Source organism: Macrotis lagotis, chromosome 7 (assembly GCF_037893015.1).
Source record: "Macrotis lagotis isolate mMagLag1 chromosome 7, bilby.v1.9.chrom.fasta, whole genome shotgun sequence".
In the NCBI taxonomy this organism is placed as follows: domain Eukaryota; kingdom Metazoa; phylum Chordata; class Mammalia; order Peramelemorphia; family Peramelidae; genus Macrotis; species Macrotis lagotis.
Window position 1 is genome coordinate 120,738,895 of NC_133664.1, and position 17,622 is coordinate 120,756,516.

A 17,622-nucleotide genomic window follows, 5' to 3' on the forward strand; every position below is an offset into this window, starting at 1 on the left:
ATGAGAATGACACACAACATCCACCACCTCTGAAGCCCATCCAGAGCCTGAAATTTCTTGGTGTTGCTATGGCAACCAATTGCTTCTCATGACACCCCCCCAAAAAAAACCTAATTCACTGATGATATTCTCAGTTATACTCCACTTATAGCTACAAAGAAACCCGACACCAAAATATAAATTAAAAAAAAATGATGACCAAGAGATGGTGAAAACACTACCTATTATCTGCTTGGTAAACAGCTAGGGAAGCTACTTGGTTTTGCTAACCCCTGTTGGACAATAATTATATCCAATTCACAGAATTAAAGTAATCCTTGATATTCATTTTTGTAAGGCTTTCGGGATCTTCTCTATCATGTATCCTCCAATATTCCAAATTCTAACAGTGTGAACATGTATAATACATAAAGCGTTTAATAATGTGTTAATGAAAATACATATAATCCAAAAGCACTATATACAATCTAATAAAAAATGTTTTGGAATTATAGTATTTTTAATAGCACATTTCCCTTCCTACTTATGTTTCATGTAGATATGATGTGGCAGTTAAAGAGTCAGCCTCAAGGGCAAGAAGACCTGGGTTCAGGTTCTAGCTCTGTTAATAATGACTGCTGACTCTTGGCAAGTCATTTAAGATCTCACTACTTTAGACAACAAAGAATAATACTGACTTGCATTGATAGAGGGAATTTCCCCATCTTTGAGTTTCTTAAAATCACAGGTCCGTCTATACCTATTTGTTTTCCTAAAAAATCAACTCTCTTTTATTCTTGGTTGTAGACCCCTCTCTTCCACCATGAGAGAGAGAGAGGTGTGCCATTTTGTTAAGATACTTCTCACAAAGCCACTACCCTAATTCAGATCCTTATTACCTTTCACCTGCATTATTTCAGAGGACTCCTGCCTTGTATCCCCTTCACTCCAATATACCTATATTATATACTTATAATCTTAACTATGACATTTCCTACTCAGTCTACTTTGATTGCCCGAGACTAAAGAACTCCTGTTTGACCTTTACCCTGGCTCCTCTTCCTTGCTCTCATCTCTCATCACATGGGTCCTCTCCTGAGCCTTCAGCTGCTACAGCCCTCTCCTCTCCTACCAGGCTGGTGTTCATTTTGCATAGATTGTGTTTATGCTTAAGAATACATACTATCCCTAATACAATCTAAGCTTTTTGAGGGCAGGGAGTGCTTACTTCCCTCTTGTATTCATATCCTAGGCCCCAGGCAAAGATCCTGTTTAATAAAATGATTGACTGGCTAAGAGGTGACTCAGTCTCTATAAAATTCATGATTTATCTGCCCTTAAAAGCAGGCAGAATAGATAGGTCACTCTTCTCACATCTGTTGTGAGAATGTGAGATTATGGTTAAGAGACTTAAGCATGCTGGAAGAAAGGCAGTATATTAATTTGAGCTACTATTATTATTTCCATATGGTCACACTCTTAGGAGCTTGAAGCAGCTTATCTTTAAAACACTAGTTGATAGGGCTACTATATAAGAGGACAAATAGACAATGAAGTTAAATCCTTGTTCTTGATCACACATGGAGAATTAAGACTATAAAGCTTTACCTAATAAAATTGGGAATTTTGAATTTTTGGAAATTCCTATGGGGCACTGCTCTTAAGGGCTACAGCTTGGTTATGGCCTCTGCTAGTGTCTTACCCATTTCTGTGTCACACAAGTGGTGTGGTTTTTCTAAGCACTCAAATACAGAATTTAGCAAGTAGTGATCTGCTACCAATGGCCTCTCTTTTCTGGGAAAGGGAGGTCCTAGTTAGCAGCCAAGCCAGCTCAAGGAAGGAAAGGGAAGCCATGGAGGCAAGACAGCTAAACCCAATGTACCTAAAAGCCTGGGGTCACTGTCCTCATTAGACACAACTCACTACTTCAGGAGGTTGGGAGGGGGCAGGGGGAGGAAGACAGAGTCGAGGAAGAGATCCCTGTTAGAGGAAGGTGATCAAACTCAGGACCTGCTTGAATTTCCTTTTCTATTTCACTAGTGGTTAAAAATGAAGCTTTGAGAGGGGCTCAGACTCACCAGACCCTATAGCTCCTTTCAGAGCTTCAGCAAAGCCAAGCTAATGTCATATATGTACACAAGTCTCACAACACACATGGTGCAGTACCATGAGAGCTGGCACTGTTTGGATGGAAACTCAATCTGTAACTGGATACTTTTGGTGTTCAACTAAAATATGTTTCTCCAGCATTTCCCTTGCTCATTCCTCAATGGACATATTTCTGTTAACATCAAGAGCAACATTCATGGCTGACAAGTCAAAGAGAAACAGGTTCTTCCCTTTGCTGCCCCTCCCCCACTCCCATTTTTTTAAAAGGGGAAAAAACAAACCCCAACTGAGAACAAATGAGGAAATCTATCTGCATCTGAAAGCTGTCCAGCTCCACGAAGCATTCCTTCTGTTCCTAGCACTTCAGAATACAAGGTTGGACTTACTCCGAAGAAGAATGATTGGATGCCACTTCACTGAAGCCAATCTGATAGCACAGTCTTTGTAGCCATGTTCGGAGGGGTCGGAACTTCCATATTTAAGCCCCCTCAATGAATCCTAGATCCAATTTGCTCATTTTGCAACTGAAAGGATGCTTCCTCTCCTCTCCCCCCTTCAACCCTACTGTGCAAATTTTCTGTTGGGGCCTCACTAATAATGAAGATTTGGGGGATAATTAGAATGTTACTGGAGATTCTGCTGGCAAAGCAGAATTCAGAATCTGGCTTGCCTCTTTTCAAGTCTTTGCACTCTCTATGGGCCAACAGGAGGAGAAAAGAGGCTTTGTCGGGAGCAGATGTGGAGTGGGAGGGCACCTGGAAAGCAGACCTGTTGAATGAAGCAGGTGCCACTTAGACATTCACTTTACAGACTCCAACCACAACCACACCTTCATTTGATATCCAGCTGGGGGGGGGGGGGAGGGGGAAATGGGGGGAGGTGAGAGTGGGTGAAGAGAACACCTCACACAAAAGGAAGACCATTCATCCTTTTCAGATAACTGCTCTAGTCAAGCTGCTGCCAGTTGCACATTTGTTTCTTATTAAACAAATATAAGCAATAAAACACTGTATTTGTCATAGTAACCTGAGAATCAGGGGCCAATATTATCTTACTGGAGGTGTACAAAGTTTTAAGGGTAATAACAGTGTATTGACATTTTACCAAAATTCTAATTGAAAGCATAAACAAAATCTATCTTCTGCCAACTATTTGTCAGAAAGCCCAGAGGATAGTTATGTTTATGTTTACATTTGTATTATTTCAATGGCAGGACTGATAACAAATCAATCATGAAGCATCACCATTTTCTTGGTTGAGAGAGTTTTTATGAAACTCAATTAATTATATATGTTTCTGGTGTTGGTGGGGCACCTAAAAATTCCTTGTAACAATACTACCTGTAGGGGCAGCTAGGTGGCGCAGTGGATAAAGCACGGGCCCTGGAGTCAGGAGTATCTGGGTTCAAATCCGATCTCAGACACTTAATAATTACCTAGCTGTGTGGCCTTGGGCAAGCCACTTAACCCCATTGCCTTGCAAGAACATAAATAAATAAAATAAATAAAAACAAATAAAAACAATACTACCTGTAATTATGGACACTGAAAAAGGTCTCCTTTGACTAACATTCAGAATTATAATTTTACTAAAGTTAAAGTAAATCCAAATCATTAAATCCAAAGCATCAGAAAGACCTATGAACTTCAAGGGATTTGGCAGTGAGAGATATGAAACATTTAACTCAGCCAAGAAAATATGGGGGTGATGATCTTTTTGTCTGGCAAATTATGGCTAAGTGCCCAAAACCTTGGGGAATCTCTCCAATGTCACCTGCATCTACCCCAGCTTGTCTGACTAAGCCTGGGCACTGAGTCTGGCTCCTAATTCTGGAGCAGACAAAGGCAGTAAAGGGCAGGCTGGAGGGGGTCAGGGTCAGCCTGGACTCATGGAGGCTCCTACATGCAGAGTTTCACTACTGCTCTCTGAGACCCTAAAAACAGCCACCTTCAGGAGGGTTGTGAGCTCCAGGAGGGAGCTCCTGTCTTTCCTGACACCAAGCCCAATGGTAACTTCAGTAAAGTTGAATGCTGGTGACAATATCTAAAAGAACACATACCCAGGCAGAAATGGTGCTCAGAACAGAGAGCCACTGGCATTTCAGCCTCTTGGCTCTTGGTGCCCATCTCATTGTTTTAATTATTTAATTTTATTATGGCCATAAATAACTTGGCACAAGAAGAAAATGTCAAAGGTTATGACCATCTCTCTAAATTATTTTCTGATCATTGTTAATGTGGACATAATTGTTTTTACACAGTTGTCATAAATTCATACATACCATTTTGTATTATTGTCCCCTAGTTTTTTTTAAAGTATACATAACTCCTTTATTTCACTGGTCCAGCATTCCCTAATAACACAGGTTGCATCAAAGACTACTTTTATACCAAACGGGATGTCTGATTCAAGACTTGCTAGATTTCTAAAGGCAATGACAACTGCAGTAGAGAAAGAGAGAGCACACTGGGGTGATGATCCCTTTGTGACTGGGTAGGAGGCATCTAGGAAAGGAAGTGTGGAGCCTAGGTTATGCTAAGGACTGTCATTCAAAGACCTTTGACTGGAAGGAGGTAACTTCACCTGAGAGGAAAAAACTCCAACTGCAAAGATTATTACCAACTGTAAACCACTGGAATTGTGGGTTGTATCTGGTGAATGAAGAGAAAGTACTGGTAACTCTAGACACTAGGAATGTGGCCCCAAGAATGTTTTACAAACAAGCTTCGAAGGCTCCTTCTAAAGATTAATTCTTTTCCCTCCTTCCTGGGTGAATACTCCACAACGGGACCCTGCTATTAGAAAAAGTCTGAGACTATGCTTTCCTTTAATGATAACCCATGGTATGCAAGCACAAAAAGTAGAGAATAACTAAATAAGCTGATCAAGGTATCTCCAGTTCTTCAGCAGTGACCCCAAGGTCCCACTGGAGGGGTTGGGGGGAGAAAGGTGGAACAAAAGATACTAAAACCCCAGGCAAGTATGGCATCTAGCTGGTCTGAAGAGCAGGGCTAAGATATTCTGTACAGTGTTCAAACTAGTGCTATCAGCTCATCTCCCTGGGGGAGGGGAAAATGGATTCAGGGAAACAGCCCTGTCCTTGGGAGAGCTATTCTGGAGCAGGATAACAGAGGATAAGCAGAAGCTATAGGAGGTCACAGTGAAGGGGGTGGGGATAGGTTAAAGGAAATGCGAATTACCCCCTCCTTCTCCCAAGAAAGGGACTAGGGCTAAAAACCTACTAAGAATGGAGAAGACGGTAATCTTCTAGGTGCTCTGGGGTTGAAAAGCACCTGGGAACTGGCCCACACTCTCCCCATTTCACAGCAGTGTGTATGTTACAGTGTGAAAACCGAAACTCTGCCAATGGCAATGGCTCCACCCAGCCTAAAGACACATTGGGCCCCGGGATATTTGATCCTTCTTGGTGCCATTATAAAACCTGCCAGAGCCCTGAAAGAGCTATGGCTAGATAAGAGGAATATGCATTTGGGGGAGTCCACCTGGGAACATTCAAGGAGCCCAGATTATAGGAGGAGAGACATGAGAAGTAGCTGATGCTGCTGGGCACACTGATAGCTCAAACCTCGGGTTCTCATGCTCTTAAGAGTCTGCAGTGCAGAGGAAAAATAGGCCAATTCCTCCCGCAACTATCCTGGCCAGCTGTTTACTGGCTGTGGATTACTGCAGTCACATGAGCTGCTTTTTAGCAAAGCCAAGCTGTCTTCAAGCTGAGAAGGTCACTGGAGACAGGGTTGAAGAAGGGCTCTCATTGCCCTCCCCAGGGCAGCAGGGGCACCTATGTAGGTCTATCTCCCATCAGAAAAGGAGAAAATTTTGAGAAAAATAACTTCACTCTGGATTTTCAACCAAAATACCCAGAAGGTAGCAGCAACTTTGTGTTTCACCTGGACAGTGACAATCTAGTCCCATTTAATAGTTTAAATGATTGGACTGCAATGTATCATTATAGTTGGTTATTCTCAATGAATACCTGAGTAGACACTATCTAAAGGAGCATATTACATATAATGATTTCCCTTCATTTCAAAAAATTTGCCTTTTATATACAATGCTAGAAGAAAAACCATGGGTTTAATTCCTGACCACAAGGAACTGAGCTAATGGTCATTCAGTCAAGCCATAAATATTTATCCAGCTCCTAGGTCAAGCCAAGGCCTGAAGAGGCCAAAGACAGCACCCACCCTTAGGGACACAACAAGTAAACTAGGACATAGAAGACAACTATGTACAGAATGGGACATAATTATAAGAGGAAAGGTATTAGAATTTTTAAGAGGGGTTGAGCATATTATGAGCCATATGTTTTGGGGAAGAAGAAATGAATGCTAGAATTCATATCCTTTTCAAAGAAAAGAGTTGGGAGAGTACAAGATTTGATTCTTCCTTATTCCTACAAGCTAAGCTTTTATTAATACAATATTCTAATAAAATCAGGAGCAGCTAGGTGGCACAGTGGATAGAACACTAGCTCTGGAGTCAGGAGGACCTGATTCAAATCCAGCCTCAGACACTTAATAATTACCTAGCTGTGTGACCTTGGGCAAGGCACTTAATCACACAACCTTGCAAAAAACAGAAAAAAAAGCCCACCCCAATATAAAATTATATCTTCTGGATGGCATACTCAAAAAAGAATAGAAGCTTATTGCACACACACACACACACACACACACACACACACACACCCTTCTGTTCTCTCAATCTTAAAAAAATGTCTTCTACAGTCTTGTGTTCTTAATTTCTCTATTAGGAAGAGGAAATGGTAAGATATTTTAGTCATCTGGAATTATGGTTGGTGATTACATTAAGCAGAGTTTCTAATTCTTCCAAATTTGTTTGTCTTTACCATACTGCATAAATTGTTCTCCTGCATTAGCTTATGTCTTCCCAGGTTTCTCTGAAACCATCTCCAGTATTTCTTTTATTTATTCATTTATTTTGGGGGGTTTTCAAGGCAATGGGGTTAAGTGGTTTGCCCAAGGCCACATAGCTAGGTAATTATTAAAGTGTCTGAGGTTGGATTTGAACCCAGGTCCTCCTGACTCAGGGCTGGTGGTCGATCCACTGCGCCACCCAGCCACCCCTTCTAGCATTTCTTCCAGCACAATAATATCTCATCCTATTTTTATATACAACTTTTTCAGTCATTTAACAATTATAACTCCCAAACTTCTATTCTTTGTTACTTCAAAAAAGAGCTAGAATTATTTTTGTATGTCCTTAAGTTTGTTTTTCTTAAGTTTTTGAAGTTTTAAATATCCTTAAATTCATTCCCTAAACCAAATCCTCCTCTCTCTAAATCTCCTTTTTCCCCCTTCTCCCCTTTCCCTCCTATTTCCCTGTGAGGGCTTTAACAAGTGGAATAAAGGAATGAAAAGGGAAAGACAGGTAAGAAAGGAGAAAAAGAAGAAAAAAGAGCAACTCAAACATTTGGGTTCATTTTTCAACCAAAAGAAAAGTCCAGGGCAAAACAGAGTTGAATATTTTTCTAAATAAGATGTATCCAAATGATTCCAAGGATGAAAACAATTAGTGAGGAAAGGAGGCTAATTTATTTGGGAAAGACCCTGTTTGGAAAGTTAACTGAGAAGGGATTTTACATTCTCTTCCAGTGTAGGGGTGGGGAGGGATACAGAGTGAAACATTCTCTGCTTTCAAGATGCCATAGAGCCCTGCAGCAGGTTCACAGGATTCCAGCCAGCTTCCCATTCAGATCAGGTTGCATCCTTCATAATGTACTCACCCCCCCCCCAAAACCAAAGTTTGGAGTTGCTCTCTCTTCTTTTCCTAATCAAGAAGAGATCTTTTCAGGTCTGTCTATCTAATCCTCCTTGTTTCCTTTAAAAAAGAGAATTATTGTTCTAAATGGAGGATATTATTATACTACATCTAAGGAATTTCACTTTTTTTTTTAACTTATAGAAAAGGCAGTACCAAAATAAAATTTGACTGAGATCTATTTTATCAACTCTACCCAAAGTTATCTCTTCAGATTTCCTGACAACAGAGAGAGTCAATAGAAGTTGCTTTTGTCTTGTGGGAATAAAAACATCTATAGGTTCCAGTATGAATAAGTTTTGGGGGGAGTTTAATGGGCACAGAGAAATTGTTTTAAATAAAACACCATGCATTACGTTAGTTAAAATTTTATGTGTCTAATTTTCACAATTATCAATTACCATAAAACTTGATATACTACAATTATATTACTCTAGTATTCTTCTCTACTACTTGTTCATGACATGGAAGAGGTCCTGAATTCTGAGAAGTCTTTGAACTTTGAAACTTTGAACTGAGAGGAAAGGATTCAAATCTAGGCCTATGAATTTATGGTTGGACCAGCCTAGCTAAGTTTAGGGAGGTTTTGTAATAGTCTGGCCTGAAGATAGTGAAGATGGTATGTTCAAGTCATTTTGAATCTGCCTCTATCAATGAAATCACAGATCTCAGAAGTATTCATGTAGAGTTTATTAGACAAACTAAGGGAAAGAGTAATTGAGAATCACAGACATAAGGAATACTATTCCATAATGCAAATAGTTAGAGTGAAGAAAAGGCTGGGAAGAATCATCTTAAAAGAAACGAAAAAAAAAATTAAAAAAAAAAAGAAACGAGACAAAGCTGTTGAGCTGGGGAGATTCAGGGAAGGTGTACTCTATTTGAAGTGTCACAAAGCCTGGGCTCCTGACTCCAAGACTGTGTGAAGGGAGAGAGAAGGCCAGCACTACACAAAGAGAGTAAGATGATATGACCAAGGTCAAGTAGGGCAAGCACCTGGAGGATTTTCAATAATAACACTAATACCACCTTGTATTTCACTAGATCATAGGGCCAGAGAGGGCCTCCAATCTGTCCTCATTTAGATACTGCTTACTCTCTGAGGTGAGCTATGTATGTGCTTTGATTTCATATAGTTCTTGCTAATTCTTGCACTTTGGAGTGATTAGGATAAAGTTTATAGATAGGGCTGGAGCTCCTAGCAAGGAGAGGTGTGCTTAGTAATCACACCCTTACTACAATGGAGATTGGAAAACAATTCTTAAATTGCCCAAAGTAGTACATGAAAGTCATCCTGTCTGTGTTGGTGGAAGATCTAAAAAACCTTGCCAGATTCCACTTAAGTTGAAAGCTTTTTTTTTTAACTAAGTCATGCTGTAAGAAAGACATGGATTTCAGTCTTGACTTGGAACTGACCAGGAAATGTTTGGCAATATGTGAAACTAGGGAGGGATGTTAACATTTGCAGATTCTAACACCTTGCTTCCTTTTTCTCATTTTCGTCATCATACAATAAATCATAGTACAGGAACCGTCCATCTTGAGGAAATTATTTAATCATTCTGACCATCATACCACTATTTCTTTTTCTCCTAAGACAGAAAAAGGATTTGAAAAGAGAGGCCCTGAGAATGATAAATGCTCCGTGTGTGTGTGTGTGGGGGGGGGGGGGGGGGGAAGAAAGGATGAGTTAAAGGAGAAGGGAGAACAAAGCAATGCGTTCAGGAAGATGTAGATTTATCCTCTCACCTGGGTAGTCTCAATAGATATGGATCTCAACTACCACCTTGGACACCACACTCCTTTCTTTTAATCCATTTATTCCTCTTGCCCCTTTAACACACACACACACACACACACACACACACACACACACAGAGTTACTCACATTGTACCTCTATCCCCTCTCCAAAAAATTTTATGTATTTTGTTGTTTAGTCACTTTCAATCATGTTAAACTCTTCGTGACCTCATTTAGAGTTTTCTTTTTTTCTTTTCTTTTTTTTTTTTTAGGTTTTCGCAAGGCAAACGGGGTTAAGTGGCTTGCCCAAGGCCACACAGCTAGGTAATTATTAAGTGTTTGAGACCGGATTTGAACCCAGGTATTCCTGACTCCAGGGCCGGTGCTTTGTCTACTGCGCCACCTAGCTGCCCCTATTTAGGGTTTTCTTGGCAAAGATACTGGAGTGGTTTGCCATTTTTTTCTTCAGTTCATTTTGTAGATGAGAAAACTGAGACAAACAGGGTAAAGTGATTTGTCCAGGGTCCAGCTAGCAAGAGTCTGAAGCTGGATTTGAACTCAGGCTTTTTTTTTCTAAAGTAGTAATAAGCATAACTAAAATCATATCTAGGATTTTTTTTTCCCTAAGAGGGAGGAAAACCAAACTAAATCAAACTAGTTTTTTGTTTGCTTGAGTGTTTTTAAATAAAGATAGCGAATTGAAAGGCATGAGTAAGAATTATAGAAATCAGTAAACAAGAATAATGATGTATGTATGTATGGTACACTGCCTCATTATTACTTGCCTAGACTAATGTAATAACCTCCCGATAGGTTTTCTTAGCTCCACTCTCTTCCTCTTCCAATCCACCTTCATATTACTCCCTTAATAATCTTCCTTGGGTAATGACTTAGTCATGTTATTCTTCTACCTCCCTGTTAACCTTTTCAGATTATTTTGTTTGATATTTGAGGCTTTTAATGATCTGAAAACATCTCACATTCCTAGCCGTATCTCATGTACATCCCCTTGTATATATTCATCATTCCATCTAAACTTGCTGCCATTAAGTTGGTAGGACTCATATTAGTACAGGCAGGTAAAATCTGTATTCCCTTTAAGGAAATTCTGCCTCAGCAAGAATCCCAGACTACACAGTGCCCCAGAGCAGCCACTTTACCAAGTTAAGCCCTTTTCTTTTGGGAGAGCCCAGTGGAGTTTGTCTGAGCCTTTTAATAGCCAGGGCCAGGTCCGAACAAAAGGGAACATATTGCAGTGGAGATAAATGGGGAGGGCTGCTATCACTTTAAATGCAATGGTAATACCTTGTAATCAGCTTTAAATTTTTTTTTTTTTTAGTTTTTTGCAAGGCAATGGGGTTAAGTGGCTTGCCCAAGGCCACACAGCTAGGTAATTATTAAGTGTCTGAGGCTGGATTTGAACCCAGGTACTCCTGACTTCAGGGCCAGTGCTCTTATCCACTGAGCCACCTAGCCGCCCCCCAGCTTTAATTTTTAAAAGACTTGACCCTTCAGTTCATTTTCCCTACTTCAGGGCATGTGTAAGGTACCCAGGATGGCAGCAGCCATGGCAGCTGATAATGGAAGATGAAGTGAGCAAGGAAAGGGTCAGAGAGCTAGAGAAGGTTGTAATAGGTCTGGGGAGGCAGGTCAGCTGGACGACTTCTGGGAGGAACACAAACTTTGAATGTTCCTTTTTGCTAGACTAGAAGTTGCAAGAGACAGTGACAGTCAAGAAGCTAAACTGAGGGTTTGGGAATGAGCAACTTACTATGTTAGAAGCTCTTGTGTATCAACTACTGCATTATAACAAATTTCTCACTTATTAAGGAGATCCTAAAGAAATCATAGAGAACTGATCAAGAAGTAGACCTGGGAAATGATTAGAATGTGTTCTGTGAGGTGACTTGCCTTTCACCAGCACATAAGCTATATAGCAAAGGAATAATAAATTCTATGAATTCTGCAACTGGAGAAACTGCACTGTCGACTGTCTGGGAACACTGAGATGAACCCTTTCATCCCTGGTGTTAATTCTCAGTAAACCCAGTTGTTATTAAAGGGGGAAATCTGGGTGTGTTCATGGTTCAGGAACAAGAACTAATATGAGCTATTTTTAGCTCAGGTTGATGGGCAGAGAAGCACTAATCAGTACAAAGCATCACATCATCTGTGTTATTGTGTCCATCTGTATTGTACAGACAAACTGAGGCAGTTTGGTAGACATTTGCCCATGCCAAAAGGACCAAGTAAGCTGATCATTGGTTAGTTGGGTCCAATTCTTCATGACCCCATAAGGAGTTTTCTCTGCAAAGATACTGGAGTAATTTGCCATTTCCTTCTCTGGTAGATTAAGGCAAACCGAGGTTAAGAGACTTTTTTCAGGGTCACATATCTAGTGAGTGTCTGAAGCTGAATTTGAATTCGTCTTCCTGACTCCAGAACCAGCATTCTATGAACTAAGTCACCTAACTGCCTCCATTCCAAACTCAAAAAAAGCACAGTCAAAGATTAAACAGCTGAAAGCTCTTTGGAAGAGGGTTAGAAGGTTTAAAAGAATTTCATTTCCTGGACACAGGGAAGCAGTCACCTCAGCATATTTGAGACCTAAGAGTGGACAGTTGACACCACAGATACAAGAGGTATAAAGAGAAACAATGAGGAAGCAAAAGCTTGTTCGTATGTTATCTCCACACAGACATTCCAAATGAATGGGGAATTGATCAATGCTGCCCTCTTGGGTTCAAAAAAGAATATGAGAAGAGACTGCTAAAAGACCAAACTGGAAGATTAAAATTTCAAAAGCACAAAGGCTCAGTTTTCATTTCTATTTAGACCAAGGATTCACATTTTGCAAACAAATTATATTCATTTACTGAACTGACAGACACACAAGCTAGATACAGTCATCTGGGAGACATTTTTACAATTTGAGCTGTGATCTTAAATTGTCAACTTTAAATCCAACAGTTTTAGATGTTCAAGAAGTCCTGGGTGTAACCAGGCTTTGTCACTCAGATCTACAATTTTAGTGTCACTCTTACCTGATGCGTCTCATCAGTTGCCTAATCTTATCATTTCTACCTCTATAAAATCTCTCAGAATATTTCCTTCTCTCCACTCACATGTTCTTCAATCTGTTCTTCAACCTACCTCACTTTCTTCATCTGTAAATTGGGGACCATGAGAGCATCCACCTCTCAGACTTGGCACATACAACTGGCACATACAACAAGATGTTTAATAAATGTTCATTCCTTCTTTTGTTGGTTCTGCCAGCCCTGGGCACATTTTCCTTTGGTCAACATCCTCTCTCCCTACCCTTCCATCCTTCACCCTGTCACTGTCCTCTCCTCAGTCAGATCAGGCCTAGGGGAGATAGGTCTTTGCAGCTAGCAGAACCTGTTAACAGAGGTGTGCTTTTGCATCAAAAATGGCTTAAAAAGAGTTAAAGACAAAGGATGGGACGGGGAACTAAAACATCTAGTATGTTCTTAGGAGACAACCGGAACCTCAGCTGCTCTGCTCAGTCATGGGGAAGCCTTTCAGGGCTTGAATGGCACCACCACACACTAAGCCAGAGGGTGAAAAGGGAGTTGAGGACTTCTTTAGTTCCAGAGGAAACAGAGAGAACATAAAATAACAATAAGGCTGTTACTGTATCTGTTTTCAAATTAAGGTATGTGGGTAGGTATGTGGGTAGTACATACCTTGGAAATACTGTACCCTACAGTCTTTCCACTCTGAATTCAAAACCTGTTCTCAACATCATCATCTCCCACTGCCTTATTCACTATCAGTTTAATCTGTACAGACAGGCCCCATGTCTCTCTTCTCTTTTCTTTCAATGAATTTCTCCTCTGCCCTAGGCCAGGAAGATAGTTAAATCATCAAAGGAGAGTACTCTGCTAGTAAGACCTACATTAAAACTATATTGTCTGAAATTGAGGATCTTTTCCCCTCTAGTATTATCTATTTTCAGGTCAGTAAAAAATACTTAGTTGTTGATGCTGAGCTTCCTCATAGAAGAACCTAGGTAATGGTAGCTCAGTTCACAGGAGAAAAACTATAGTCCTGTCATCACAGAAGTGACAAACTCTGGCATCACAAAGGATTTGCAAGGATAAAAAGAAAATCTCAAATAGTCATCACCAGCTCAGAATCTGATATGGGGGGGGGGGGGGGGAAGCTAGTTTAAGTTCCAGTAAGAATTCTTCAGGCTTTTTTTTTTTAAGGTTTTTGTAAGGCAATGGGGTTAAGTGGCTTCCCCAAGGTCACATGGCTAGGTAATTATTAAGTGTCTGAGGCCAGATTTAAATTCAGGTACTCCTGATTCCAGGGCTGGTGCTCTATCCACTGTGTCACCTAACTGCCCCTAGGCTTTTGTTTTTGTATTTTTTTTCCCCTGATTTTACTTGATGCTGACCAAATTCAATTGCTAGAAACAGGCACTCTCTTACAAGTGTCATGACAAAGTATGACACAACCTGATGACTTTATAGGACAGGAAAGGCAAAAAGAATCACATTTAATTCAATTTATTAAGCACCTGCAATTTGCAGGACATCATGCTAGACCACAAAGAAGAAAAGGCCAAGTGTGATGTAATACTTGCTGTCAAGGAATTTAAATTCCACTATGCTACATGTATGCAGACAAGTAAATATTTATAAAAAGTAAAGTGATGAGAGAGAAGCACAAAGAGAGAAAAGAAAACTGATGTTGGAAGATGAAGAAAGGTTCTACAATGAAGGGGACATCTGAGTACTGAATGAAGGATAATGATCTTAAAAAGGAGAGATGAAGACAAAGTGCATTCCAGATATAGGAGAGGGCTTGTTCAAATGTGCAGAGGTAGAAGAACAAGTGTTAAGTTCAGGGAAAATGATAATTATAAGCTTCAAAGCTAGAATTCAGCAAATCCCTGCAGTCACATGTTGGAAAACTCTACTAACACCTACTGCCTATTTGGCTACAGACCAGAATTTCCCTTTTCTCCTAGTTGCAAAAGATAATTTGAACCCTCAATGTGGAGGGACACTTATAGAATAAGCAGTGATATACACAGTTGGTATGGATTGATTTTTATCATTTATATCCTGGCTAAAAGATGGAGAGAGATGTAACAACTGATTGCAAAAGAGATGGGGGAGAGTGAGTATTCAGAGTTCAGTCAAGCATTCCTAGAAAGGGAAAGAATAGATAACAAAATCTCTTTTCAATTCATCCAGAAAAATATTTTTTACCAGATACATAATAACAACAGCAACTGCACTTCTAATCAATATTAAATAAAGAGATCATTCCTTTTCCTTTAAAGATTATTTTTTAAGTAAGAATTCTTAAAACGAACACTAAGAGTAAGGATAGACATAGGCAGATAAGGATGAAGTTCTGCAAACTTTTTCTTAATTTATTTTAAGATTCTTTTGATTCTAAACATGATCATTCTCAGATACATGAAATACTGCAATATTTTGAGGTTTGGTGCAGTCTACCAGTGACTCCTATTGAGTCATGTCACTAAAGCCCAGAGTCCTAGAGAAACGAGCAGGTTATTGTTAGAAACTTTTTTTCCCTTGTCTTACCAAGACATTAAAATGTTTTCTCTTGGCCTTTCTGGAGGACATAATCATTACCTTTTCTATTACTTCTCACATTATCTCAAGTGACATGTTACTCTTTTTTTTTTTAATTTGTTCATCAATGCCTCTACTGTCAAGTTTCTTGACAGAATAGTACACTGGTCTCCCTATTCTCACAAAGCAACCAAAAACGCCACACTATGTAGCTCAAATTTGAGTTGCCTCAAAACCAGGATAAGCATAACAAGAATTGTTTTTCCTTTTTGGTTCAGTCTTTCCAATAACTTCCATGGGGAAGTTCTTATCTACAAAGCTGACTTGGAATTAGGTAGTTTTTGCTACTCAGTGAACTTTGTCCCTTTCAAATCAAACTCATGAATCACAGTGGCATTCACAAAGCTGAAGAGGCAAGGGGGAATGATGGTGTGGTTGCACATTATTGATCAAATTGAGAAATTCTAAGGGAATCAATGGAAAATAGGAAACAGATCTAGCATGGCAACCAAAAGAGTGGTACTAACCAAGTGTGAGACATGATACTCCCAGAGACCTAAGTGGGGATAACTGTTCTGAGGTTATGAGGACTGACCACCCTAACTAGATCACATCAGGCCATGGTGAGAAACTCACTCATCATAGGAGCAATGGTTTACATTAGTATTAATGCTGACATGAGGAAGATGGTACCACATGATATATTTTATCCTGCTTTAACTACAGAAAGATTGAGAGTCCCTGAAAGCAAAGTCTCTTTCAAATAAACAATTAAGCAGCCATCATTATGGCATATTCTGCCAGGGAAACACTTTCTCCAGTTGTCTGCCATTGATGATTGGGATTAAATGTTACCAGAACTACAGGAGCTCATCAGGACCCATGGATGGGATCTTGTAAGGGCCAGAAAAGTAATCAGGCTTCTTCCATTTCCAAATTAATTTTCAAAGTCTTAGTGTGAGAGAGATGGACAGGAGCTTAGGCCACCTCCCCACAGGAGGCCAAAGGTTCTCTGGGCATTCACTCTTTGCCACAAAGAAAAGCACTCTTTGGTTACTACTCAAGCCAAAGCTTAATCTTTTTTTCCCCCCTTTTCTTTTGAGTGGTTGGGAAAAGGTTGTTTTTGCTGTCAGTCATGTCTTAAGGGTTTAAGTGGAAACAGGGAAGAAATTCAATCAAATATTTATACCCTCTTACCATTAGCATCCTGGACTCCAGTAAGTGCTCCTACAGCTGCTGCGGTTTCCCCAGACAGGACTATCTGTCCTCCCCCTTGCAGTGTGGCCTCAGCCAGCGTGGCGACAGCATGGGCGGCGGCTTCACTGTAGGCATGAGATTAAGAGAAAAGGATGGATGAGATGAAAAGACATGGTGCTGAAGCAAGGCAAATGACCTTCCCCCACCCTCTCACCACTAACCCTCTCAGTCCCTACTGTGACCCCATTGAGCAAGGGTTTAATAGCAAGTCCATGAAACTAATGAATGGCTTTAAAAATACTAATGGATAAAACCAAAAGCAGTTTAGAAAATTTAAAATGTCTAAAGAAATATGCATTTTGGAATGGAAAGAGATAACCATTATTATTCTCTTCCTTATCCACATCAATTAGCATTGACTGAGTGTCCACAAAATATAGTGGGGATTGTGATCCATAATCACAGTGCATATGCCATTAGTCTTCACTGCTAATCCCTCAGCTTTCCTTTTCCCTTCTCCATTATAATAACACAGGCAGTCCTTTGGAAATAGGCTTTTCTGTAGCAAAAGAGATGAATTACAGGAAAGAACAAGCCAAGGAATCAAGAGTAAACCTTGTTAATATTTAACTAATGTTAAATAATAACTTGGTTATTAATTCCAAGGAAATCACAAAGGTGACTAAGTAGTTAGCTTGACTTCATGTCTGCTCCCAGGTTTTAGTCAGGTCTCCCCACCTGATCTTTAGCCTCTTTACTTCACAGTAACCAAAGCATCAAAGATTTTTATTAATAATTTAAAATGATCAGCAAATGACAAAGCTTTCTCATTTTTATAGATATAGCAAAATGATAATCCTCTTTACTGAAGTTCAAACTTTTCATGGCATGGAGGGAGAGGCCCATTCACTGGCAGCAATTACCTTTCCAGCTACCATTTTCTAGACCATTTTCCCCCTCTACATCCCAAATTCATGAATGTTTCTTCCCAGAATGAGCCCTGGGGGCAAGTTGCATAGTTAATGAGACTTCCAAAAAAGCAGAAAAGCATGATTTATGAGTACAAATCGTAGATTTTTACATCTCTAGATAAGTCAGTTAGTTTTTCTGTTCTGAGCCTACACACTTTGCCATAACTCTGAAACATCTTGAAAATTCATGCCACTGATTTATCCCAAGTGGCCTTGATTGAAGAATTGTGGATAGCTTAGGGAA

General features: G+C 39.9%; 1 protein-coding gene across 3 annotated transcripts in view; it reads right to left on the reverse strand.

Annotated features, from left to right (window-relative positions):
- Positions 1-17,622, reverse strand: part of NRF1 (nuclear respiratory factor 1) — a 129,256-nt gene that overhangs the window by 11,628 nt on the left and 100,006 nt on the right. For all 3 annotated transcript variants that reach the window (XM_074193706.1, XM_074193708.1, XM_074193705.1), the window contains exon 10: positions 16,408-16,532. In XM_074193706.1, the coding sequence (XP_074049807.1) occupies positions 16,408-16,532 (125 nt within the window). The remainder of the gene's footprint in view (positions 1-16,407; positions 16,533-17,622) is intronic.